At 48.7% G+C, this 26,921-nt stretch overlaps 1 protein-coding gene across 13 annotated transcripts in view; it reads right to left on the bottom strand.

The window, feature by feature from the left end:
• Positions 1 to 15,984: 15,984 nt before the first annotated feature.
• Positions 15,985 to 26,921, bottom strand: part of Gtf2ird1 (GTF2I repeat domain containing 1) — an 87,348-nt gene continuing 76,411 nt past the window's right edge. For 6 of the 13 annotated variants that reach the window (XM_060382240.1, XM_060382239.1, XM_060382241.1 and 3 more), the window contains 4 exons: positions 19,993 to 20,070; positions 19,280 to 19,472; positions 18,411 to 18,448; positions 15,985 to 17,462 (listed from right to left, as the gene is read on the bottom strand). In XM_060382240.1, the coding sequence (XP_060238223.1) occupies positions 17,086 to 17,462; positions 18,411 to 18,448; positions 19,280 to 19,472; positions 19,993 to 20,070 (686 nt within the window). In that variant the 3' untranslated portion in view covers positions 15,985 to 17,085. The remainder of the gene's footprint in view (positions 17,463 to 18,410; positions 18,449 to 19,279; positions 19,473 to 19,992; positions 20,071 to 26,921) is intronic. The other 7 variants (XM_021646658.2, XM_060382242.1, XM_060382234.1 and 4 more) reach the window with 6 other exon arrangements.

The following is a 26,921-nucleotide window of genomic DNA, read 5'->3' as shown; positions in this document are numbered from 1 at the left end:
GAAAGGATGGTTGATGCAAGATGGAGGCCAGCCTGACCTATACAGTAAAACCTTAATTCAGAAAGAATAAAATAAAGTGGACAGTAAGATACCTCAGTCACTCATCATCTCTTTAGTTTGGAAGGCTGATGAGAGCGTTAGAGGCCCACTGTGTGTTTATTATTATTCCATTTATTTATTTAGTGTGTGTGGGTATAGACAGCTTGTCTGTGTGGAGGTCAGAGGACAACTTGAAAGAGTTAGTTCTCCCCTTCTGCCGTGTGGATCCTGGGGATTGAACTCAGATCCTCAGGCTTGGCAGCAAAGCATCTTAACCCGCTGAGCCATCTCCTCACTGTCCCTAGCTACCCCTGGTTTGGTTTGTTTTGTTTTTAGACAGACACTCCTTAACTGATTAGCATGCCTACTTGTCCTATGAACTGAAGCAGAATAAAGGCAGAGATGCCAGGCTTTCAGTCTGGGTTTAGTTGCCCTGTAGGCCCAAGAGAGGAGTAAATGCTTTTGATTAAACAGTTCTTGGGGCTGGAGAGATGGCTCAGTGGTTAAGAGCACTGGCTGCTCTTCCAGAGGTCCTGAATTCAATTCCCAGCAACTACATGGTGGCTCACAACCATCTACAATGGGATCTGAGATGTTTTCTTCTGTCATGCAAGCATACATGCAAATAGAGCACTCATGTATAAATAAAATAAATAAATCATTTAAAAAAGCACAGTTTCTGAATATCTAGAACAAAAACACAGTGAGGGCTGGCATGTAACTCAGTTGATAAACTACTCACCTACCATGATCATGCAGTACTGATCCCAGCACTGCAAACAACTGGAAGGAGTGACCCATGCCTGTAATGCCAAGACTCAAGAAGTAGAGGTAGGAGGCTCAGAAATTCAACGTCATCTTTGGCTACATAACAAGTTTGAGGCCACCCTGAATTACATGAGACCCTATCTTAAAAAAAAAAAAAAGGAGAAGAAGAAGAAGAAGAAGAAGAAGAAGAAGAAAGCCTGATGTGACAGCCTTTAATCCCATCCCTAAGGAGGCAGAAGTAGGCAGACCTCTGTTTGAGGCCAGCCTGGTCTACAAGTTTCAGGACAACCAAGGCTGTTACTGTTAGTATTTTGGAACACAACCTGCTTCTGGGTTACCCAGCAACCTATGATGATGTCATCATGTGTCGCCAGCCAGCCAGGTGGCCACACCTGGAAGGCGTGGTTATTGTGCCCCCTTAAAGGGCTGATACCAACACGTGGTCACTCTCCTCTTACTTTCCCTCTCACTCTCTCTTACACTCTTTCTTTCTCTCTCTCTCTCTCTCTCTCTGCACCCCATCCCCCTTTTTTCCTCTCTCTCTCCCCACCATGTCCTGCTACCCACTCCCTCCTTACCCTCCTAATAAACTCCTTGCAGAGAATATCGGTTGATACCAGCCTCATTGCTTTTTAATAAATAAATAACAGTTACAGTCACACAGAGAAACAGGGGGTTTTGGGTAGGGAAGCTATGACTTTTTCGGGACAGTGGTGACACACGCCTTTGATCCCAGCACTCAGGAGTAATATCTTGGTGAGTTCCAGGCCAAGCCTGGTCTACAGAGCTAGTTCCAGAACAGCCAAGGCTACACAAAGAAACCCTGTCTCAAAAAACCAAAACCCAAACCAAACCAAAAGAAGAAGAAAACCACAGTGGTCTCCTACATCTCCAACATGGAATGGGTATAGAACTTTTTTATTTTTTTAGTCTGGCTTCTGGTGCTGTTCTCAAGGGCACCTGCTCTCTGGTTCCCTCCAGATCTAACCTTTCTTGACCCATTGCCAGCTTGGCATGGGAGGAGGAGAGCATTAGAGAGGCGGGCTGAGACAAACCCCTCTTACATAAACTGGCAGAACCAGAATCTTCTTTGTGTGTTTCCCAGGCCCTCAGCCCTGGGGCCTCTCCCACACCTGCACCCAGGGTTTTGATCTTCAAAACGCTGTGTTTTCTTTGTTTGGTTATGCAGCTCCAGGATGAACCCGGGCCTGTGCTTGCTAGGGAAGCACACTACTCAGCCCCACCCCAGCTCCTGTGTTCTTTTATGTCTGGTTTCATGTCCGGTTTCAGCTTGACTTTGTGTTGTGAGAAACTTTTCTGTGGGTATGCTCTGGTCCAGACAGGGAGCCTTTTATTTATTTAGATTTCTCAAAATTACACTGTGTGTGTGAAGGTGTGACTGTGTGTCTCTCTCTGTGAGGGTCTGAGTGTGTGTAAACGTGTGTGTCTATTTTTGTGAATGTGGGTGGGTACGATTGTGTGTCTGTGACTGTGGATGTGGGTGTTCCTGTGTCTCTCTGTAAACGTGTGTGTAAATGGGTCTGTATCTGTGAGTGTGGGTGGATGTGAATATGTGTGTGTGTGTGCGTGTGCGTGTGCGTGTGCGTGTGCGCGCGCGCGTGTGTAGATCAGAGGACAAGTTAGGCTTGGCAGCTAGGCCCCCACCTGCCCTATTTGGGCTTTTCATTTTTTTCAAAATGTGTAAGACTGCTTGCCTGCACGCATGTCATTGCACACGTGAATGCCTGGTGCCCTCAGAGACCAGAAGAGGACATGGCCTCCCCCGGACTAGAGTTACAGATGTTTGTGGATGGTCATGTAAGTTGCTGGAAACTAAACCTAGGTCCTCAGTAGGAGCAGTAAGTGCCTCTTAACCACTGAGCCATCTCTCTAGCCCCCTAGTTTTTGGAGACACACTGTCATGCAGCCCAGGATAGCCTCAAACATATTATTCAGCTGAAGGTGACTTGAACCTCTTTCTAATCTCCCGTCCCCATTTCCATCATGTTAGGATTGCAGGCTTGTGCCACCATAGACAGTTTCTAACAAAGAGACTTTAAATCTTGAAAGAGAAACAGCCCCTAGCCACTAGTCTTTCCATTCTATTTAACTAATGACAGCCTCTGGCAGCAGTTTGGCAAAACACTCCTTTGGTGGCTGCTCAGTTAGAATTGGTCCCAAGATCAGTTGTAGAAGAGCCTGGTGGGGCAAGAGAGGTGACTCGGTGTTTAAGAGCACTGGCTACTTATCCAGAGGTCCTGAGTTCAATTCCCAAGGCAGGGTTTCTCTGTGGAGCCCTAGCTATCTAAAGGTGTTTTAAAAGTGGTTAGGATGGGCTGTCAATGTAGGTCATGTACTTACCATGTGTGAGGTATTCATAATTGAAAGGAAACAAGCTGGGTGAGTCCAGGACAGCCAATGCTGCAGAGACAAACCCTGTCTCAAAGAAAGAAAGAAAGAAAGAAAGAAAGAAAGAAAGAAAGAAAGAAAGAAAGAAAGAAAGAAAGAAAAAGAAAACACAGCTAACATTTAGGTTAAGGATGTAGCTCTGACGAAGGCTGTCTACCATGAACCTGAATTGAACCTCTAGTATCTTTAAAAAAAAGGGTTATATTATTTGTTTGTGGCAGAGTCTCACTATGTAGCCATGGCTAGACCTCACCTTGAGGATGAAGCTGGCCTGGAACTCACAGAGAGTCCCCTGTCTCTACCTCCCAAGTGCAGAGAAGGCATGTGCTACACCATCCCCTGCTCAGGAAGACTTTTAGTTTGAGGAGGGCCTGGAATGATGGATCGGTGGGTAAAGGCTTTTGCCATGCAAGCCTGATGACTCCTGACGGTTATCTTCTGACCTCATGTGTGTACCATGACACATTTGTGTGTTCTCACTCTCTCTCTCTCACACACACACAATAAGTAAAGATTAATTATTAAAAAAAAAAAGTAAAAGTAAAGCTGGGAAGTGGTACCTCAGGCCTTTAATCCTAGCACTCCGGAGGCAGAGGTAATCGGATCTCTAGGAGTGAGGCCAGCCTGTTTTGCAGAGTGAGTTCCAGGATAGCCAGGACTATACAAAGAAAACCAAACCAAAACAAAACAGCAACAACAAAAAAGAACGTTTGCTCCTCTTGCAGAGGACCCACATTTGCATCCCATCATCCACAGGGCAGCTCACAACCATCCATAACAGGGGCTCTGACACCTGCTGACTCCTGTGGTGGACGTCAGTGCAGTAGACGTAAACATGCTTTTGTTTGGATCCCAAGGATGGGATGTGGAAATGTTTTTGGTATATCCCTAGTGGAAAACAGCCCCCGTGAAAAGGCACATGGTGTGTGTGTGTGTGTGTGTGTGTGTGTGTGTGTGTGTGGTGAGGTTTGTCAGCTGAAAATCATCCTGTATGGACCTTGAAAAGGTATAAAATAGCCCCAAACCAAAGAGACATCATTTAGCATCTTCTGGCTTTTTTGCTTCACACGCTTCAAGAAAGAAACACACTAGAGAACGCTTCGAGCTGCTGCTGAGGTTGCTGTTGCATTTATTTGCTGGATTGCTGTTTAGCTGGACTCCTGGAATTCAGAGGACTGAGACTGGTATTGCCCAAAAAACCCAGTGCTCCAAACCGGCAGGAAGTAGCTAGAGAGGTCTGTGTCCCTTGTCCCGACCAACCTGCTTTTTCTCCTAACTAGTGTTGGGGGTGGGGAGGGTTTGAAAGGGAAGTAGAGGTGTTTAAGAACCCTAAATAAGGGCTGGAGAGATGGCTCAGAGGTTAAGACCACGGGCTGTTCTTTCAAAGGTCCCACGTTCAATTCCCATCCACCACCTGGTGGCTCATTACCATTTGGTGTCCTGCCCGCAGGCAGTATAATAAATAAATAAACAAATAGAGTAGCAGGGCGTGGTGGCACACACCTGTAATCCCAGCGCTCTGGGAAGCAGAGGCAGGCAGATCTCTGTGAGTTCGAGGCCAGCCTGGTCTACAAAGCTGTCTGGGACAGCTAAGGCTACACAGAGAAACCCTGTCTCGAATAAAAACTAAAATAATTAATAATAATAAATAGACTAAAACAAAAACCCAACATGAAGTAGGTTTTTGAAACGCCTAAGCCTGTACCAGGTGCGGGGTGCTGTGCAGACACTGTGCAGGCAACATGCTGGTGCCAGAAGATGAAACCTGAACTTAAAATGTTTGCTGTGTAATAAACATCTTAGGGCTAGAGAGCCGGCTCAGTAGTTAAGAGCACTTGTTCTTGCAAAGGACCCAGGTTTGATTCCCAGCACCCACACGGAGACTCACCACCTCCTTGGTGCTACAGCATGTAAAAACACTCACACACACATAATAATAATAATAATAATAATAATAATAATAATAATAATAATAATAATAAAATAAATCTAAAGATGAAGAAAAATATAGGACACATTTTTAAAAATTAAAAATAATAATGAGGGACTGGAGAAATGGCTCAGAGGTTAAGAGCACTGGCTGCTTTTCCAGAGGCCCAGAGTTCAATTCCCAGTACCACATGGTGGCTCACAACCATCTATAATGAGATCTGGTGCCCTCTTCTGGCGTTTGTGAAGACAGAGCACTCACGTACATAAAATACACAAATAAACAAATCTTTAATAATAATGAATGAAAACAGCAGCCACCCTGAATATAACCATATTGTTGACACCGTTTTAGGGAAGAGACACGAAAGAGAGAAAAAGAGGAACGCAGTCACGTATGATGTCACGTTCACTGGTGTTAGCTGTAGAGGCAGGGATTTCAGGAGCATTTAATTGTATTAAAGACCTTGCAAATCATAGGTCACCAGCAAACCACTTTCAAAGCTGAATCATTCTGCAAAGTGGCTGGTTAAACTGCTGCTGTTGGGCTAGTGAGACAGCTCATCAGATAAAAGTGCTTGCCGCCAAGGCAAGAACCTGAGTTCAAGCCCCTCAACCCACCAGTGGAAAGAGATCTGACCCCGTAGGTGGTCCTCTGACTCCACACTGGCTCTGTGGCATGTGTACCTCCCCCAATAAGATTTTTTTTAATGTAAATGTTTTTCAAGATAGGTTTCTCTGTGTACGCCTGGCTGTCCTGGAACTCACTCTGTAGACCAAGCTGGCCTTGAACTCACAGAGATCCTCCTGCCTCTGTCTCCTGAGTGCTGGTATTGTATTAAAGGTGTGCACCACCCCTGCTAGGCTGCTATGGAATCTTTTTTGTTTGTTTGTTTTTTAAAACAGGGGTTCTCCATATAGCCCTGGCTGTCCTTTGTAGACCGGGCTGGCCTTGAACTCACAGCAATCCACCTGCTTCTGCCTCCCGAGTGCTGGGATCAAAGGGGTGCACCACCAGGTTTGCAGGTGCTTAAAGCCAGTCTGGGTTACACAGTGCATTCCAGACTAGCCTGGACTACAGTGTAAGACTGTCTCAAAAAGCAATCCAGTGAGAGGGTTCATCTGGTGAGGAGGCTTGCCAAAAAGCCCGAACATCCGCCCACCACAGGGAAGAACTGACTCTTGTAATGGACTCCTCTGACCTTCACTCCCCCATATTATGCACACACACATTCACACACACACACACACACACAGACCCAGGGGGCTGGAGAGATGGCTCTTAGGTTAAGGGCACTGGTTGTTCTCCCAGAGGTCTGGGTTCAAATCCCCACACCTACATGACAGCTCACAACTGTCTGTAACCTCAAGAGCTAACACTCTCACACAGACATACATGCAGGCAAAACAAAACAATGCAGACACATAAAATAAAGGTAAATAATAATAATAAAAAAAGTAGAGCTAGGCTTGGTTATACTTGTCTGTTTTCCCAGCAGTCAGCAGATGGAGGCAGGATGATCAGAAGTTCAAGGTCATTCTAGGCTCTCTGAAACCTTGTTACCAAACAAAACTGCGTGGAAGGTTTAGGTGACAAGCTTGGCCAGTCAGAAAGAAAGCTAGTGGCTTCCAGGCCGGAACCCTTCTCCTGTCAGGACCTCCCATTCTGCATTTTGGTCTGTGTCGCCATCTGGTAAGGCGACTTGCTGATTGGTTTCCTCCCAGCATAAACTGAGACTGAGAATCCATCTGGAGAAAACAGAAATGAGGGCAGGAGAGATGGCTCAGCAGGTAAAGGTGCTTGCTGCCAGGCCTGACTCCCTTAGGTCGAGCCCCTGGAACCCACATGGCGGAAGGAGAAAACCAGCGCTTGCAAGTTGACCTCTGACCTCCACGTGCATGCCACACGACATACAGACACAACGGCATACAAGTGCACACACACAAAATATACACACTACTAAATAATACATTAATTAAAAACTGAAAACAATAAACGGGGCAGCCAGCCTGAGATGACAACCCCCATCAGGCCCTGCAGCTGGTCTTTGCTACTTTGTGGGTTCTTTTCCCGCCCTTTATCCTCCCCACTAACACCAGACAGCAGAGAAACAGGGAGAGTGGGGAGAGAGGAATTAGAAAAATCCCTGAATCTAATTTCTTTGCTACCTCGAAACCAAGACCAACTCCCACCTCTCGGGGCCCTCATTAATGTCGTTCCCAGAATTCCAAACATCACACAATTGCAGGAATTATCTACAACTGGCCAAACCACACCTCTGTTAGAGCACAGGGCAAATCATCGTCAGCTGCTGTGGACAGTCCGAAGCAGCCCCACATCTCTATGCCTGGATTAAAAGGAAAGCACTTTGTTGGTATAATATTCTTGTGGAATGTACACTTGTTCATGCTAATGCTGATTTCTCTACGCCTCTATCTAGTTTCAATCTGGACATTGCATTGTGATGCTTATTCTACGCATCACCTGTCTCAAGTTTGTGTAAACACGCCACCATTTGTTCTCCAAATTGTCAAATTAAACAACCAACCAATGCTGAGCACTGGGAGAATAGGGTGTGACATCCTGGTCTGGAGGGGAGAGGGAGGAAGCAGGAGGGAGGGCAGAGAATCCGCAAGAGAGGTCTTGGAACCTTGGGGAGAGATGAACCGGACCTAAGATATGACTAAAAGCAAGTATAATATGGGAAATCTGAAAACTACGTGGGCTTGGAGGTTTAGGATGAAGTAACTATTGCCCAGCATTGTGCTCTAGGTTAATTAAATAAATCCTAGTCTTTGTGTGGTGATTTGGGTATACAGCTGGCTTAGGAATAACTATTGTTTAACTAAAAGATAAATCTATAATAAATATTAATACCCACAACAGCACTTTTAAAAAAAAGGTTTATTTATTATTTACACAGTATTCTGCCTGCATTTGCAGGCAAGATAGAGGACACCAGATCTCATTATAGATGGCTGAGCCCCCACGTGGTTGCTGGGAATTGAACTCAGGACCTTTGGAAGAACAGCCAGTGGTCTTATCATCTGAGCTATCTCTCTAGTGACACAACAGCACTTTCTATTATGTCTGTTTTTTTTTTTTTTAAAGAAACCTAAATTCCAGAATTTAAAAATGTCACTACAAGTCCCAAAGCATGGAACACTTCCACAGCTTGCTTTATTTTATTCAATAGGGCAGCAGATACAATAGTATTTCTAGTAGTTATGACAGGAATTGAATTATTTATTTTTGTTTTTTTCAGGACACGGTTGTGATGATGTACACTCTAGAGGCAGAGATAGGCAGATTTCTTCTAGTCTGAGGCCAGCCTGGTCTACAAAGTAAGTTCTAGAGCTGTCAGGATCACATAGTGAGATCCTGTCAACAAAAAAAGCAAACCAACCCTTTTCTGTGTTTATGTGCTGTGTGGTGTGTGTGCACAGCTCTGTGAGAGCCAGAGGCCAATATCCCACATCTTTCTTAATCATTCTCCATCTTTTAAAAAATGTCTATTTATGAATTTGTGGGGTTCAGGGGGGCACACGTGTGCCTTGGTGCACCTGTGGAGGTCAGAGGACAACCCATAGGAGTTGGTTCTTTCTAACCCAGTTCTCGAGGCCTGGCAGCAAGCACCTTCACCTACCTAGCCACCTTGACAGCCCATAAATGTTGTGTTTAAACACAGAATTTCATGTATCCCTGGCTGGCCTTGAAACTTGAAGATGACCTTTCTCTTCATGCTGGGATTACAGACATACAACACCATGCCTGGCCCAATTTCAATATTTCTAAGTTCTCAATATCATTTCAAGGCAGGCAAAGCTGAAGTGTGCAGAAACAATCTTAGTTGGCAGTAAAAAGAATTAAAATGTCCATTAAGAACATTTTTTCACACATGTGTGAAGAGCTGCTGCCATCTCATGGAGATTCTGTATAACCTCCTACTTTAGGCACGAGAGCTCTCCTAGTGACATCTGTGATTCAAACCACCACAGTGGACACACCTCAGTTATTAGACACCTTCCTAGACGAGGGCATCGGAACCCCTGGAAGTGGAGTTATGATGAAGATGCCGGGAACCAAACCTCGCTCTTTAGTAAGAGCAGCAAATGCTCTTAACGGTAGAGCCCCCTCTCCAGCTCCACAAATAATTTTTTAAGTTAAAACAAAACAAAATAAACCAAAACCAAAACCAAAACTAGCCAGGTATGGTGGCAAATGCTTTTAATCCCAGCACTTGGAGGCACAGGCAGGTGGATCTCTGTAAGCTCGAGGCCAGCCTGGTCTATACAGTGAGTTTCAGTAAAGCCAAGGCTACACAGAGAAACCCTGTCTCTATGAAAACAAAAGGGGGGGAGAAAGAAAGAGAGAAAGGAAGGAAGGAAGAAAGAAAAGGAAGGAAGGGAGGAAGGAAGGAAGAAAGGAAGGAAGGAAGAAGAGGAAGGAAGGAAGTCCACAAGGTCCTTGATACTTTGATAGATAGCCTGGCCAATCACACTGATACACAACTGTATCCCAGGAAGCCAAGGCTGGAACAGCACATGTTCAAGACCAGCTACTTCCAGCTGTTCAGGGTCTTAGGCAACACCAATCTCAGCTGTTAGGATGCCCAGCAGTCAGCTAACCAGCAACAGCAAACACAGCAGCGGAACAAACAGGCAGCCTTCCTCCTCCTTTCACCGGCTCCCTGAAGTCTCTTTTCTCTCTTTCTCTCTCTGGGCTCTGATATTTATACCCTCTCTGAGTCCTCAGAATTAAACTATGTGCAATTGGCAAAGACCACGCCCCTCTCCGAGCCGCCGGAGGCCATTATCAGCTGTGGACAAACTAAAAGCAGCTCCAAATCCCACACTTGGTGATTAAAACAAAAAACCTGTTTAGGTGACATAACTGAGTTTTTAAAGAAACCAACATTTTCATTTTAGCTTGTCTTAGAGCGTCACGGCTGTGAAGAGACACCATGACCAAGGCAGCTCTTACCCAGGAAAGCATTTCACTGGGGCTGGCTTACATTTTCAGAGGGTTAGTCCATTATCAACATGGCAGGAAGCATGGCGGCAGGCAGGCAGACGTGGTGCTGGAGAAGTCCACGTCTTGATCCAAAAGGCAGCAGAGGGGGACTGTGTCACGAGATGTAGCTTTGTAAAAACAGCCGCAAAGCCTGTCTCCACAGCGACACTTCCTCCAACAAGGCCATGCCTTCTAACAGTGCCACTGCTTGTGGCATTCAAACACATGAGTCTATGGGAGCCTGACTTACATCACTGTAACTGCTCCTGCAGAGATCAGTGTTCAGTTCCCAGAACCCACATTGGATAGCTCAAAACCGCCTAGAAGGGTCTGGATCCCCTCCAGTGGCAGAATTACATCCAGTTGTGTGGGAGGCGCAGGAGGAAGTGTCTGAAATCAAGTGAGGGGCCTAGATCCTTATCACTCCCTCCTCGTAACAATGAGTATCATAACTTCTTGGAATCAGCAAATTCCATTTTGGAGATGACTTGTAAGTTAGTCAAAGCTACCCTGATAAGGATGAAAGATGTCTGCTGGTACGTTTGGAGGGCAGCCTTCTGTAACACGGGGCTAGGGAATGAGAGTGTGTATTGTGTGTGTGTGTGTGTGAAAGACAGAGATCGAGAGACAGACAGACAGAAATACAGAGGTGTGTTGGGGGTGGGGCAGAGGCACAGAGAAACACAGAGACAGAAAGAGACTTTTCACAGAGTTCTGACTGTGGGGAAGAAGCCAAGCCCACCGTCATCTGCCTGGCCCTCTGTATGCACCTGTGCAGGGAGGGAGGCCGCCCTAGAGAAGCAGGTGTGGTTTGAGGCGCAGGTGTGGGCATTGCCCCTCCGCTCCTTCCCCCCGGCCTCCTGCTGGCCTCATTTCTGGCTGATGATTGCTTTATTACTGTTTTCAGTCGGATATAATTCCAGCATTTTCCATAATCTCGATCTTTTCATTGATACTAGATCTTTATACAAAGAATCTGTATATAGGATGATTAGACACCCACCAGCACACATCCCCAGGCAATTAGAACATTTGAGATGCAGCTCAGCAATTCACATCCCTCATTTATTACTTTGGAAAGTGTTTTTGTGATTTGTGTGTGTGTGTTGGGGGGGGGGATGTGTTTACAAAACCAACAAACAATTCTCATTTCGAGTTGCAAAACACGAAGCCATTTTGAAGGGAGACAGATGGTGGTTCAATGAAGTTTAATTAAAGAATGAGCGCTTTGAAGCAAATCGCTTTACAAAGTGCGGCATGCTCGCATTCTTGAGCGCTAGCATAAACAGCATCTGGAAGCTTCTGCAGACAAATACCCAGGAAGGTGCTGGGGGTGGGGGGGTTGGATCTGGGAGAGCAAGAAGAAAGGGGCTGTGGGGCTGACCCCTGATGGGCCACAGCTCCTAAAGTTCAGGAAGCAGGAAGTTGGGCTGGGGTGGGTGGGACATGAGACCAGAACGCGGGGGTGGGAGTGGGGCACGGAGGGCAGAGGGGGGTTTGGGGATGTGGGGGGCGGAGCGGGGATAAACGGACTGCCGGTGAGGACAGACAGGCATAGATGAAACCAGGCGTGTAGACAGACACACCTCTAATCCCAGCAATCGGGAGGCAGAAGCAGATAGATTTCTGAGTTTGAGTGAATTCCAGGACAGTGTTTGAGAGAAACACTGTCTGGGTGGGGGTGGGGGGGTAGTTCAAGGCATCCCCAACAACATACGGAGTTTCAGGCCAGCCTGGGTAATCCAGGACCCAGTCTCAAAGAACAAAAGGCTTTGCTATGGAGGGACAGCCTTTTGAGACAGGGTTCCTCTGTGTAGCCTTGGCTCTTCTGTGTAGCCTTGGTTGTCCTGATCTTAGATCAGGCTGGCCTCGAACTCAGAGATCCACCTGCCTCTGCCTCCCAAATGCTGGAATGAAAGGCGTGCGCCACCACTGCCTGACATGTTTTCTTGTTTTTGTTTTTTAATGTTGGGTTTTTGCCCTGAGACAGGCTCTCATGTAGCCCAAGCTGGTCCCCCACGCCCGAGACCCCTGCTTTCCCCAGTATTGGGGTTATAGGCATGCTCCACCTCAGTAAGGTTCTCGCAGGCCCTGCTTGAGACAGGGTCCCCGCGGCGCAGGCCCAGGAACTACAGGAATCTGCGGAGGGAAAGGGCAGCTTTGTATAGCTCTGGGTTTCCCAGCGCCGGCCCCACCCACAGGCTCCAACCACAGGGCTCTGATCCGGTTGCCTTGGGTCATGGTGGGGGCGGGTCTAGACCACAGACAGGCGCCAGTGGCTGCTCCCGGTGTAAGGGCGCCAGGTACCCAAGGCCCTAACTAGACCAAAAAGCCAGGTTCCAGCCATGGATAAAGAGTGGTTGTGAGGGCCCGCTGGAAGAATGACGGGGGAGGGAGGAAGGTGGGGGAGGGAGCGCTGGAATATTACATCAGGAAGTTAGCTCTTAATGTATAACAGGGAGAAAATTCCTGGGAACTTTCTCCCCATCCCTCCCACCCGTTTTGGAATGTGGGGGATGAGACCGGGCTTTGGTTATGTGTTCTATAGGTGCCCTACCACTGAGCTATGCCCACAGCCCCTCACGGAGGTGGGGTGAGGTTGTGGAATGGCTGGGTGGAGGCAGCCCTGCTCTGAGGGATCTGTTAACCGAGACAGGGTCTCACTAAGTAGCCTTGGCTGGCCTCAGATGGAGACTGCCTGCTGCTGCCTCTGGGGTTGATCTAAGGGTTAATTACATTAAAAAAAAAAATTTTTTTTTAATTACTCTAAAGTTTGTGTGTGTGTGGACACAGTACAGGCTTTCATCTCCGGGGCTGGAGTTATGGGCAGCTGTGAGCCACTGGGCATGGGTGCTGGGAATTAAGCTTGCCACCTCTATAATAGCATTCCCAATGGCTGGGCCATCTGGCCAGCCCTAGGTTTTTGTTTTTTCCAATACAGGGTTTCTTTGTATAGCCCTGGCTGTCCTGGAACTCGTTCTGTAGACCAGGCTGGCCTCAAACTCACAGAGATCCACTTGCCTCCCAAGTACTGGTTGCCTTCTCTTCCAAAGGTCCTGAGTTCAATTCCCAGCAACCACATGGTGGCTCCCAACCATCTATAGTGAGATGTGGTGCACAGGCACACTTGCAGTCAGAATGCTGTGTAAATAACTTAATTTTTGAAAAGGTGTGTGCCACCATCATACACCTTTGTTTTTGGTTTTCAGAAAGGGTCTTATGTAGTCCAGGCTAGCCTTCCGGTTTGCTATGTAAAGGAGAATGACATTGAACCTATCCTCTTGCCTACTTTCCCAAATGCTGGGTGACAGCTGCGCCCTGTCACATTTGTTATAGTTTCTGTGTGTGTGTGTGTGTGTGTGTTTCCTTCCTATGGTTAAACTGCCCTTGTGTATGTGTATTGAGAACTGAAACCAGAACCATGGACTCCTTTTTTTTTCTAATGATTTATTTATATTTTTCTGTGCATTGCATGTATGTTTGTGTGAAGGTGTCAGATCCCCTGGAACTGAAATTAGACAGCTGTGAGCTGCCACTTGAGTGCTGGGAGCTGAACGTAGATCCTCTGAAAGAACAGCTGACGCTGTTAACCTCTGAGCCCTCTCTCCAGCTCCTCAATTTTGTATTTTGAGATAGGGTCTCATAATAAACTCATCAGGCTTTAAATAGCTGGATTATAGGTCCACGACAGGGCCAGCCATCTCCAATGTGAAGAGGTAGTTTCTGTAAAAAGGATGGCGGCTCATGATGGAGTCCTGACCTTGAAGAGAAAGGATGAGTGTAGCAGTGAAATACCTGCCACCCCAGTGTTTGTAATGGGGACACAGGAAGACCTCAAGTTCAAGGTAATCCTCAGTTACATACAGAGTTGAGGCCAGCTTGGGCCACATGAGACCCTGTCATACCTCCTTCCCCTCAAAGAAAAAAAAAAAGTAGAGGAGCCAAACAGAGAGGAGAATGAGTATCCTGGTGTGGTGGCCGCTCCTCCTCCATCTAGGAGATGTGTAAAAGAATGCCGACTAGTAGCTGCTATGTGTGGTCGTGGTTGGGCGCCAGTAGAGAGAGACAGTGGACAGGGGTGTGCCAACTCCGTGGCTTGTTACATCTTTCCAGGAGGAAGCGGACCCAGATGTCTGGAGTGGGGCCTCTCCCAGCTGGGATGCAGAGCCATCCTGCAGGCCTGAGGAAAATATCTGGACTGGTCTGTCCTGTGTCAAGCAGGAGACCCATTCTGGCTGGAGCATTAGGTCCTGGGGCCATCCTGTTTCCAGTGAGTACCCTGAAATGTTCGGATGGGATAGAAAGACAGGGACCATGGCGGACACACAGGAAGAGAAAGCCTTCCTGTGGCTGGGGTGGGGTGTGCATGTGTCTGTTTGAAAGTTCTGGCAGAGGCTGAGTCAAAAATTCCAGTATATTCAATATTTACTGCTGTGGACATAGAGATGATATGTATTTCTAGAGCATGTTCTTTTGAGACAGTTTTTCTTTAACATATGGTTTCATAAAAATAAAAAGGTTGGAGCACACCTTTAATCCCATCACTTGGGAGACAGAGGCAGGTGGACCTCTGGGATCAAGACCAGCCTGGTCTAGAGTGAGGATGAGGAGGAAGAAGGAAGGAAAAAGAAGGGACATGGGCTTCATGTAGAACAGGATGGCCTTGAACTTCTTTATGGTGTATGTGTATGGTGTATTTGAATGTGTAGCACACGTGTGCAGATGTGCTTGGACATGTATGTTTGGAGACCAGCGGTCAACACTGGGAGTCTGTCTCAATCCTTTCATGATATATGTATAGATATATATTTACATAAACATATATTTAAAAATCACATTTAGTGTGGTGCTGGTGGTGGCGTACTCGGGAGGCAGAGGCAGGTGGATCTCCGTGAATTCAAAGGCTATATCAAGACCACCCCCTCCCATCACATTTAGTGTGTGTTCCAACATGACAACATGTGTGTGGAGGTCAGAGGGGAAAGCGTATGAGGCAGTATTCTCCTTTCCTCATGTGGTCCCTGGGGCTGGACTCTGGGTGTCAGCCTTTGCGGCAAAAGCCTTCACCCACTAAGCTATCCCTTTTCATCTTACTTTTGGAGACAGGATCCTCGCTGAACCCAGAGCTCACTAATTCACTTAGGCTAGCAGGGCAGCAAGTACAGGGACTGTCCTGTTTCTTTTTAAAATAAATAAAAGATTTATTCATTTATTCATCCATCCATCCATTCATTTTGTATATGAGTGTCCTATTTACACCTGCAGGCTGGAAGAGGGCATCAGATCGCATTTTAGATGGCTGTGAGCCACCATGTGGGCGCTGGGAATTGAACTCTGGAAGAGCCACCGGTGCTCTGAACCTCTGGACTATCTCTCCAGTGCAGTTGCCCTGGTTCTAACCTCCCATTGCTGGGGTTAAAGGCCTATACCAACGCAGTCACAGCTTTTTTACATGGATATTGGAATCAGAGGTCAGATCAGCATGTTTGAAGGTGTTTTCCTCAGCCGCAAATGGGGAGCTCCCCATCCTCCTGCCTCCACTGGGATTATAGGTGTGCACCAAAGTCCCAGGGCCGGGGTGGAATGAGTGACTTTGTGCAAGGAAGACTCGCTGTGTGGCCCCTCCTGTGGCCCCAGATCCTTGGCAGGAGAGAAGACAACTCTGTCCCTGACACCACAGCCCAGCACTCAGGAGCACGAGACTTACAGACATGGAGTCAGGGGCACCTGAGCTGGTGTGCCAACTCAGTCCTCAGGTGAGGCCACACCAACAAAAGCATACACACAACCAGAAAAAAATAAATAAAGGTGACACTTGTTTCTTTTTTTTTCTTTTTTTTACTTATTTAAAAAGGCCTTGGCGGCAGGAATATAGTGTAAAAATCATTGGAAAAACTAAAAGGCATCGATACATATCCGAATATACTTTGTACATAAATTACATTTCCTTTAAGTCTTTCTGAGGTGAGGTCCTGATTCGGCTCTGAGGTCTAGTAATCAAGGGGGCCCGGAAGCTGCACGTTTAGTCCGGAATAGTCCACCATGTACACTGGCCACTGCTAGAGAGAGGGGACAGAGGGACCAGGTTAGGACTCCAGGTGTCATGGCAGGACTTCCAGAACAGTCAGCGTGCTTTCTCTGAGGGTGAGCTCAAGCGTCACCTATGAAGCCCCTGAGAGGACAGGAGGGCTCTCCCAGGTTGCTCAGGACAGCCTGGTGACTGTCCCCAGCAGGGGCTCAGCACGGGGAGTGGACACCAGCGCAGGCTGAGTCGGCAGCGGTGGTAAACTCCAAACACCCAGCTTCACCCCAGAGGCACCGTCCCACCTCGCGGGGTGAAAGGAGGGAGCTGTCAATGATACAAACGAAGGCAAGGGAAAAATGCAAAGTCTGGGCTTTCGTGAGTATCCAGAGAGGGTTGGAGGGGCACAGCCAGCACCTGGAAATCCTAAAACCAGTCTTTTCTTTGCCTTCAATCGTTTTTTGTTGAGACAGTCCCAGCTAACCCAGGCAAGCCTCAAACTTCCCACGAGGCTGAGGCTGACTCCAACTTCTGGTCCTCTTGCCTTTCCCCCCCAGCGTGGGGATTACAGGCGTGTGCCACCAGGTCCAGTTTATGGGGAATATAACCCAAGGCTCCGTGCAGGTAAGGCAAGCACCCTGCTCACCGAGCCGCACCCCCAGTACCCGGTTAGGCATAGCCCCAGCTGGCCTAGAATTTCCGACTCTCCCTCTCTCCACTACTGGGTCTAAAGGCACAGCCGCCACACCCGGTTCTTTATAGTTTTCCTCTGAAACAGGAAAGGGCCAGACTCAGCAACGCGGCTTTCTGTCATGTGACCATCTACCCTCTGGCTCCCGCTGTCCTTATTTACACACATGGCTGGTGACAACCACACTCCAAGCTGGCTGCACAGACCCTCAGTTTATCTTGTGGGCAAAACAGGTGGATGCATCTGCGCCTGTGCGTGCGCCTGCGTGGTTGGCTGAGTCCCTCTCAGAGCCCAGTGCCTCCCAGTTGCTGGAGGTGTGGGTGGCCCTGCCGGAGGGAGGGCCAAAGGCCACAAAGAATTAGGGTGAAGTTCGGATCTGCGTGACTTTACCACGAGGGAGATCTGGTTGGTGGATGCCACAGACTCTGGGTTAGAGGATGAGGATGAAGAAGAGGAGGAAGAGGAGGAGACCGAGTTGCCTTCAGAGACCCGCTTTCTCTTGCGCTTGGGAATGTTGTCTTTGGCTGGTGGAAGAAACAGTTGCTGAGGCCGGATGGCGGGGGCCGTCCTGTGTCGGCCTCCTGAACTCCCTGGAGAAAGCCCCTGCGTTTAGATTCTTAGTGTTTTACTTGTTTTGATGTCCTGGGAATAGAACCCAGGGCTTCCTGTATGTTGACCCCCACTCCCAACCCCTCATGAACGATCTCCCCCCCTCCCCTTGCAACTAGAGGATTCTAGGCAGGTGCTCTACCACTCAGCCATGCCCCAGCCCATCATGGACGGATGGTAGCAGGTGCCCGCCCACCTCTGAGCTACAGCTATATTCTTCCAATGCCCTAGCTTGGCATCCTAGGCTCAGCGGCTCTCCCTACCCACTAAGTGGCTAAGGCTGACTTGTCTAGCTTTATTCCCTAAGCATGTCTAAGGTCTCGCTGATAAAATACCCCTCCCCCACCTCAGCAGCCTCAGTACATGGCTCTAGCTGTCTTCACAACCTTCACAACCTCACTCAGCTCAGTAAACCTTCACTCTGGCTGTCTACCCCACACCTTTAAAAGCCCTCAGACCGGTTTTTCTACACACTTCCTACCAAGGTATTTCAGTTTAATTTGTTGAGAGGAGCCTAGGCTGGACTCCAGGTCACTGCGTAGCTGAAGCTGGCCCTGACTCCTGATCCTCATTCCTCTGCTCCCCGGTGCAGGGATTAGAGGCACGAGCGGCTATACCTGGTTTACAGGAGGAATCATGGGAGCATTTTGTGTGTACTCTCCCAACTGATCCACACCCAGCTTCACCTACTTTTCAAAGGAACATTTATTTATGTGTATGTATGTGGCACATGAACAGAGGCCAGAGGACCATGTGCAGGAGGGGTTAGCTCCCTCTCCCTCATAGGGACCGAGGTTATCAGCAAGCACTTTCATCCGCTGGGCCACCCAAAGTCATGCCTACCTGTGCTTTATTTTTATTTTTATTTTTGAAGGCAATAGACTAGTCCCCATGAGGCAGAAGGCCGGCCTCTCCTGCCTCTGACTCACCTGGCACCTTGGAATCATTGCAGACTTCCGAAAAAGGTCTGAAAAGAGAGAAGCAAGGCCTCAGTTAGCAGCTCTCCCCTCCTTGCCTGCCCCTTGGATATGGTCACCTGACTCTCCACAGCTGAGATGCAGCTGCTGTGGCTACAGCCAGGTCAGTTCAAGCTAGAGTTTCACATCCTAAGTGTGGCTCAGTGGTCCATGGGGTAAGTGCGTAGTTCCCGAGCTGGCACACTGTCCTGGGTGGCAGACCTTTAGGAGGTGGGGCCTAGGGGGAGGGAGAGGTCAGTGCGGCATGTCCTCAGTGGACGCCCGCACCACGGCTTCCTTCTGTCTCTCTCTGCTCCCTGGCTCTAGGGGGAGGGAGAGGTCAGTGTGGCATGTCCTCAGCGGACGCCCACACCATGGCTTCCTTCTGTCTCTCTCTGCTCCCTGGCTCTCAGGAGGTGAGCGTCTCCTTCCACCATGCATATATATGCTCCCAACAAAACCAGGCTCAAGTGACCAGGGCACAAAAATTCTAAAACTCTTTTTCTTTAGAGACAGGGTCTTGCTACGTAGCCGAGGCTAATCCTGCTTCTGCCTCTCCATTACTGGGATTATACAAATACATTAGCTCATGCCAATAATCCCAGCACGGAGGAGGTGGAGGCAGGGAGATTGGAAGCTTGAGGTCAGCCTTAGCTACACGTATGGTCCAGTACAGCCTGGGCTACATGAGACTCAAAACAACAACAAAATCTGGAGTTGATTTTTTGATTCAGGATTCTCCCTCTTCGACAGACTCTGCCTGACTCTGATGATGTGTGTCCTGGTTAGGGTGGCACTCTCTCCCACAGCCCTTGCCCTGCTCTCCACCCCATAGCACTCACTGGAGCTGGTTGATGATAACCATCCGCACATGCTCCCTGGCCTTCAGGATCTTCTCCAGCCGATGGATGTCATAGGTGTTGGGGTTCCGGAAGGGGATGTCGTCCGGGAGGCCTTTCACCTCCACGGCATCTGGGCTGTCCCGGATCAGTTTATAAGGGACCAACACAGGCCGATTCAGTCCCAGGGCCTCGCCTGGAGAGCACAGGTCAGAATTATAGAAAGATGGCCCTGCATCAACATGTAAAACTCCAGGGAAGGATCATGATTCTGGCAGCCCAACTCGGCAGCCAGCCCAGGGACAGCAACAACCCCCCCAACCCCGCACGTTACGGGGGGTCAATCCTGATCAACAGATTCTGGAATTACCCACAAGACTCATGCCTGAGTGTATCTGTGAGGAAGTTTCTAGACTGAGCTAACTGACGTGGACCCACTCTAAGTGTGGGTGGCACCACCTCACCGGCTGGGGTCCAGAACTGAATAAAATGGACAAAGCGAGCTGGGTACCAGCAGCCTCATGCTCCTGCTGCCATGCCTTCCCCGCCACGATGGACTGTGTACCCTCAGACTGTGAGCCGCAATAGACCCTTCCTTCCTTTGGGTACTTTGTTACAGCAATAGGAAAAAGTACCTAACACACACACCATCAGCCACTATAGTTAGGCAAGCTGCCCTACAGATCCACCCCGGCCACTGGGGAGTAAGCACTGACCGTATTTCTCATTGAAGAGCTCCTTCACCTGCTCTCGGAGGATCACCTTCTCCCCGAGTCTGTTGGCATCATCCTCATCTGCAGGGAAACAATCGGACTACAGAGCTGCAACGTACTTCAGAGCATGCAACATGGCCCTGGCCTGCTGGGCAGCCGCACTAGATCCTGCCTTCTTCACTGTAACTGCTTTGCTATCATAAGCATATACTCATCTACACATCCATCCATCTGCCCACCTACTCATCTTTCCACCCACCAAAATTTTCCAAACAGAACCCCTACCACAGGCATAGAGCACCCGAGAGGAGCCAACAGTGTGGAGAAAATCAGCCATAGCCCCAGATCAAATGTAGCAGAGCACTCGGTGACACAAGGCGCCAGCCAGGACTGCCTCCTTTTTTATTTTGTTCTCACTTCTCTCTTCTTTTTTGCTTTATGAGACAGGGTTTCTCTGTGTAGCCTTGGCTCTCCTGATCTTCCTTTGTAGAGCAGGCTGGCCTTGAACTCTGCCTGCCTCTTCCTCCTGAGTGCTGGGATCAAAGGCGTGCACCACCGGCCTTGTTTTCATTTTTCTAAAACAGGGTTTTACACTGTTGCCCTTTTGTTCATTTGAGACAGTGTATTCCGCTTTAGCCTTCCCAGGACTGGGATTAGACTCAAAGCTTGGCTTATGCTGGTTTTGGTCTCTGCTGAGGGGCCATCCACCTTGGCCATTGTCACCTTACTCTTTCAAATCCACTGCCTTAGCCTGAAGATTAACCGTATCAGCCGCAAGGAATTCATAAGGAATGATACACGCACAAACACACACGGGCCGGGTACATGAAAGCACAGCCAGGTATCTGCACAGCATCAACACACATGGCGTGGCAGCTGTGCTAGAGCTGCCCATCGCCCATCTCAGCGGGAAGTTCGAGGGCCTTGAATGACCTTCGTCTTCCCCTAGCTGAGTGGAATGGGCTGCCTCCCGCAGGACGCAGGGGCCACTCTTGGGAGTATGTGAGTATACCCACCCCCCCCTCTTCTGCTCACAGTTGCACGCTCCCTCCCTTTTCTGGATAACAAGATTAAAAGCAAGAAGAGCTCCCACCAAGTTCAAGTTCACTGGGGTTTTTGCTTTTCCAGCTGGGCCTCAATCTCATGATCCTCCTGCCTCAGCTTTCTTAGGTTGTTTTTAATTAACTCATTTTGTTTGTATGTACATATGCATGCATGTGGACCACGGCAGGAATATGGAGGCCAAAAAGCAACTTGTTGGGTTTTTTTGTTTGTGTGTGTATGTTTTAAAGATTTTATTTATTTAAGTATATGAAGGCTCTATCTGCATGTACACCTGCATGCCAAAAGGGGCATCAGAGGGTTGTGAGCCACCATGTATGTGGTTGCTGGGAATTGAACTCAGGACTTCTGGAAGAGCAGACAGTGTTCTTAACCACTAGGCCATCTCTCCATCTCCCCTTGTCAGTTTTTGAAGCAGAGGCTCACCATGTGACTCAAGCGTTCCCTAACTTGCTTTGTAGGGTAAGCTGCTCTGGAACGCTCAGAGACCTGCCTGCCTCTGCCTCCCGAGTGCTGAATGAAATGCATGAAAGCATGTTTGGCTCGGAGGACGACCTGTAGGAGTCTGTGTTCTCTTATACACCAAGTGGGTACCAGGGACTGAACTCAGGTTGCCAGGCTTGGGTCCTGAGCCTTTAGCTGAGTCAAGGCCAGGGTGTTATTTTTCTTTTTGCCTCCACTTCTCCCCGCTTTCCTTGTTCTTTCTTTTCTTTCTTCATTTTGTCTTGTTTGCTTTGAGCCAGGGTCTCAAGCAGCTCACTACCCGAGTCTCAAATTCAGCATATAACCAAAGGTGATCGCTAAAGATGGCTTGATCTTCTTGCCTGGACTCCTGAGTGCTGGGGAGTGCAGACGCGTGCCACCATGCTTTTTAGTTCACAAGCCGATGCACTAGCCCACTCCTAGGTTGCTTAGCAACCTGGGATGGCATCACCTGCCTACATCAGGTGTGCACTTGAGCTGTGCACCAGAAATAAAGGACTGGCCTATCACTGCGTGCTCTTCAGTGTCTTGGTTTTCTTGCCTTCCCTGCTCTCTCTCTCTGGGGGTGTGTGGTAGTGGTGCACCATTCCTCTCTTTCTCTTCTCCCAACGCTCTCCCACTGTCTCCACCTCCACATAACAAATCTCTTCCTAACACATCTGTTGAGTGTGTGGTATTTTTAAATACCCTGTTACAATGCTTAGCTTGTAATTTGTTCAAACAGTGGCACACACAGAGATCTGCGCCTCTGGGACCCTTCTGGGCTTCCAGTCTCCTTGATCCGGGGGTTTTTCCAGCTGTGTTTTGTCTCTTTCCCCAACTCCCAATTATCCCGTCATCTAACCTCTTGTCAGTCTACTACAAAGACCAGAGTATCCAGCAAGCACCCACCCGGTCCCACCTGCGCCCCACCCTTACTCTTCTAAAGTGGCTCAGAGACAAATAAGGTGGCCACTCCGTGCTGATGTCACACCAACTCAGATGAAAGTGCTGCTGTTCTTAAGGACTTGGTTGGTCTTCAGAAGTTAGTGTGTGTATTCATGGCTTTGCACCTGCAAGGTCCTTTCTCAGAAAACTTTGAGAGTCTCTCATTTGGAACTGGTCAAGCAGGCTAGCCTGGCTGGCTAGCAGGCCCCAGGGAGCCCCTTGTTTCCCTCTGCTGCTTCAGAGCTGGGATTAAAAATGGATGCCGCTCGACATGGCCTTTTCTCTGTAGGTTTCCTGAATTGCTGAATGAATCATCCCCAAGTTCTTCCGCTGCCTACATTTACCCAAGATTTCTGGAATCTTTTGCCGTTGTTTTTGTCTTGTTTCCCGGTTTTTCAAGAGTGAATTTTTATGTGTAACCCTGGTTGTCCTGGACTTGCTTTGTAGACCAGGCTGGACTCAAACTCATACTGATCTGCCTGCCTCTGCTTCCCAGAGTGCTGGGATTCCAGGGGTGCGCCACCATGGCCGGCTGAGTTTCTGGAGTCTTATGGAAAAGTCTGAAGCTCCCTCAGCCTTGTGGGGTTGCAGAGCTTCTTATTTACCAACCCAAAGACATGAAAGTTCCTTTCCAAACGTGTGGGGTGCAGGACTTGAGATCTTTAACCATCTAGGGGCAGGATGGGTCACAGTGGTTCTGGCTGAATTTTCAAAGACTAAGAAACGGTCCAGGTCTCCCAAACACCCTGTGCCTCCATGGCTCCTTTTGGAATAACGGAGGAAGCATAGGGGCAGATCTGGGCCCAGCAGCAGCTCACCTACCCACAGAGGCCTCCCTGCCCCACCCTGGCAGAGGCCAGCGCTTCCTAGGAGACAGAATGGCGGTCATTACTGGCGCCATGTTAATAGAGAGCAGCATAGAGGAGGAGTGTCTGGTGCTGGAATTTCAGCATCTTTAGATACTGAGAAAAGACAGTATCATTTTGAGTCCTTAAGACCAAGACAGAGAAGGAAGGGTGGAGAGCAAGGAAGGCAGAGACTTAGAGGACTGGGGCCAGGAAAATATCCCTCAAGCCTTGGGGAAGCCAGAAGTCCCAGAGAAAAAAAGGCCTCAAGACAGTAAGTCAACCTACCTAAAATTGTAGATTGTAAGGTGGCTTCTCCAAGACCAGAGACAGTAAGTTAACTTATCCAACATCACAGAGTAAGCTAACTGATCTACGATCACACAGTGAGCTAACTCATCCAAGATTACAGAGTCAATGAGCTTATCTAAGATCCCAGGCGGTAAGTTAACTTATCCAAAATCAAAGATCATACTTATCCAACTCACAGCTCAGACACGGCAAGCTTCGCCCCTAAAGGGGAAAAAGGGACTGCCCCTGCTCCTGTAGTGTCCCTCCCTTGCTCCCTGCTTGTCAGATCAACCCCAGTTTGGTTCCCAGGCTTGGGTCAGGCTCCCTTCTCCACGGAGCCCTCCTTACTTGTGAGGTGGCATAGACTGAGAGAGGCTTAGCATCATCAGCAGGGCCTTTTGCTACCTGTAGCTGGCAGGGCCTTCCCCTCAGCTGAGCATTTCAAACTGGGCCTCAGACAACACCTCAGAAACGGGGATATGAACTTTTCTCAGTGATAAATCGATGTTATAAAAGATTTACCAATAAACTTGCTTAGCAAATATTAAGTTGGCCAGGTGGTGGTGGCACACACCTTTTTAATCCCAGTACTCGGGAAGCAGAGGCAAGCGGATCTGTAAGTTTGAGGCCAGTCTGGTCTACAGAGCGAGTTCCAGGACAGCCAGAGCTACACAGAGAAACCCTGTCTTAAAAAAACAAAACAAAACTAAGTGAAAGAAAAGAAACAAACAAAAAAGAAGAGAAAAAGTCCTGAAGTAGCACTGGCTCTGCCAGGAAGCTCCAGGAAGACCCTGGCTGGCAGTTGCTGAGGAGCATCATTCCTCCAGCCAGGCAGGGTGACCTTGGTTACCAGCCAACTTGGTCTGCCTTGAAATAGGTGTGACAATACTTTGACACTGTAAACCTACCCATTTGTTCAAAAATGACTAACGCTTGCAGTTTCTGTCTCCATGAAACTCATTTAATTGCTCAAAACTTGAGGGGGGTGGGAACCTGAAAGCAATTTACAGATGAAAGCAATGTGATAGCTTAAACCCACAGAAAGCCACAAGAGATCTCTGTTCCGGGCTGGTTTCTCTTTGGGAACATGAAATGATTAAAGAGTTTTAATTTCCCCCCTCTTCTTCTCTGAGTGCTTGGAGTAAATGCCCACCGAGGTGGGGCTTAAATCTGCCCTAATAATTTCTCGTAATTGAACTTGAACTGGGAAGTCCACTGTGGCGTGTCCTAGATTAGCCTGGGACTGCTGGGAATTTGGCTTTCACTCCTCAGAGTGCTTTCACTCCTCGGAGTGCTGAGGTTTCCGGGCAGCAGGGACCCAGCGCAAAGGTTGGCCAGGCCTACATCTGCAAGGTCTAATCCAGGCTGCAGAGCTAGCACTTCTGAGCCCGAGAGACCCACCTGGCCTCGGTAATGAGAAGGCAACCCTGTTCCTGTTTTATAGATAAGGGCCCCGGTGCTCTGCCTGTGGGGACCCCAGTGCTTCCCATCTTCCCTGACAGCGCACCCTGGGGCCAGAGGACACAATACTGCTGCTGAACGATGACGATGACGATGATGATGGTGTGTGTGTGCACAAGGACATGCAAGCATGCCAAGTGTCTGCCGGTGCCTGTGGTGGCCAAAAGTGGGCATTGGGCCCTCAGGCACTGGAGTTGTGGGCCACCTGATATTGTTGCTAAAAGCTGACCTCAGGGCCTCTGGAAAAAGCAGCAAACACTCTCAACCTCTGAGCCATCCCTCAAGTCCCTATTATTATTCGGTTCTGAGACAAGGTCTCTTGTAGCCCAGGCTAGCCTCAAACTTACCATGTAACTGAAGCTGGCCTTGAACTCCTCCCAGGTGCTGGGACCCCAGACCACCCCACCCTGCAGCGGAAGGGCCTGGCTGTTTGGAGGGTCATAACTGGGCGGCAAAGGGAAGTGGGTCCTGTCAGGTATGTGGGAACAGCTCTTTCCACCCTCCCTTGCAGCAAACCCTGTAAGAACATTCTCTGTGGTAAGTGACCTAACCTGAGCTTGAATGTCTCTGGTGACAGGGAATTCACTACTCCCAAAGCTCTGGCTTTCCCCCCTACCCCGCTCGCCACTCAGAATTCTGCAAACACAGACCTTTAGGCAAATGTCACCTTCATTATCCATCTTTCTCACCACCTTCCTCATCAGCCACCCCATCCCATTCTAGATCCTCCCCCTAGCCTTGGCTGTCCTGGACCCAGGAACTCACTTTGTAGACCAGGCTGGCCTCAAGCTCGGAGATCCACCTGCCTCTGTACCCGAGAGTGCTGGGATTACAGGCCTGTCCACCTATTCTAGATCTCACTTCCTCTCTCTCTGGGCCCATCCCCCCAGTAGACCTTCCTGTCCTTGGCTCCAGTGTTATCTTCTGTAGTCCACCTGCCCCGGTGGAAGCTGCTCACCATAGTTACCACCAGAGAAGTCAATTCTGACGCCATTTGGAAAACAGAACCCTAGTGCCTGAAAATAAAACCCAAACCACACCAGACCTGGCGGCATGAACCCGTAATTCCAGTTACCTGGGAGGAAGAAGAGAAGGATTGCAGATTCAAGGCTAGCCTGGGCTACATAGGTCAAAGACAGGTGAGAGCTGGGTGGTGGTGGTGGTCCACTTTTAATCCCAGGACTCAGGAGGCAGAGACAGGAAGCTCTCTGTAAGTACACACACCACACACACACATACACACACACACACACACACACACACACACACACACACAGGCGCATGCGCCAAATATGCAGTATTTATTTTTTTTGAGACAGGGTTTCTCTGTGTAGCCATGGCTGTCCTGGACTTGCTTTGTAGACCAGGCAGGCTTCAAACTCACAGAAATCCACCTGCCTCCGCCTCCATGAGTGCTGGGGTTACAAGCCCAGCTGTAATTTTTTCCTTTGTTTTAAAGCCAGACTGGAGAGATGGCTCTGAGGACCTGAGTTCAAGTTATCAGGGCCTGTGTCAGGCAGCTCACAACTGGGAACTTCAGGTAACATCTTCTGGCCTCTGAAGGTGTTCCATTCACAAACACTTTTCTTTTCTTAAAAGTTAACTGTTGTAGTGTGAAATTGTAATTCTGTCACTGGAGAGGCACAGACAGGCCAGCCTTAGCTTCAGGCTAATGAGAGATAATATCTTAAAAAAAAAAAAAGAGCAGCTTTACAGGACCAACATCCAGCGTTGCTCTTTGACCTCTGCAGGCGTGTGCACAATGCCCCCACCCCCACCCCCATGAGAATTCTAAAACCAGAACCAGGTGGTGGTGGTGCAAGTCTTTAATCCCAGCACTCAGGAGACAGAGGCAGGCTGATC

This window comes from Meriones unguiculatus, chromosome 4, assembly GCF_030254825.1.
Source record: "Meriones unguiculatus strain TT.TT164.6M chromosome 4, Bangor_MerUng_6.1, whole genome shotgun sequence".
NCBI classification, from domain to species: domain Eukaryota; kingdom Metazoa; phylum Chordata; class Mammalia; order Rodentia; family Muridae; genus Meriones; species Meriones unguiculatus.
The sequence above is the reverse complement of the archived record's forward strand: the minus strand, read 5'-3'. Positions and strand labels throughout refer to the sequence as shown.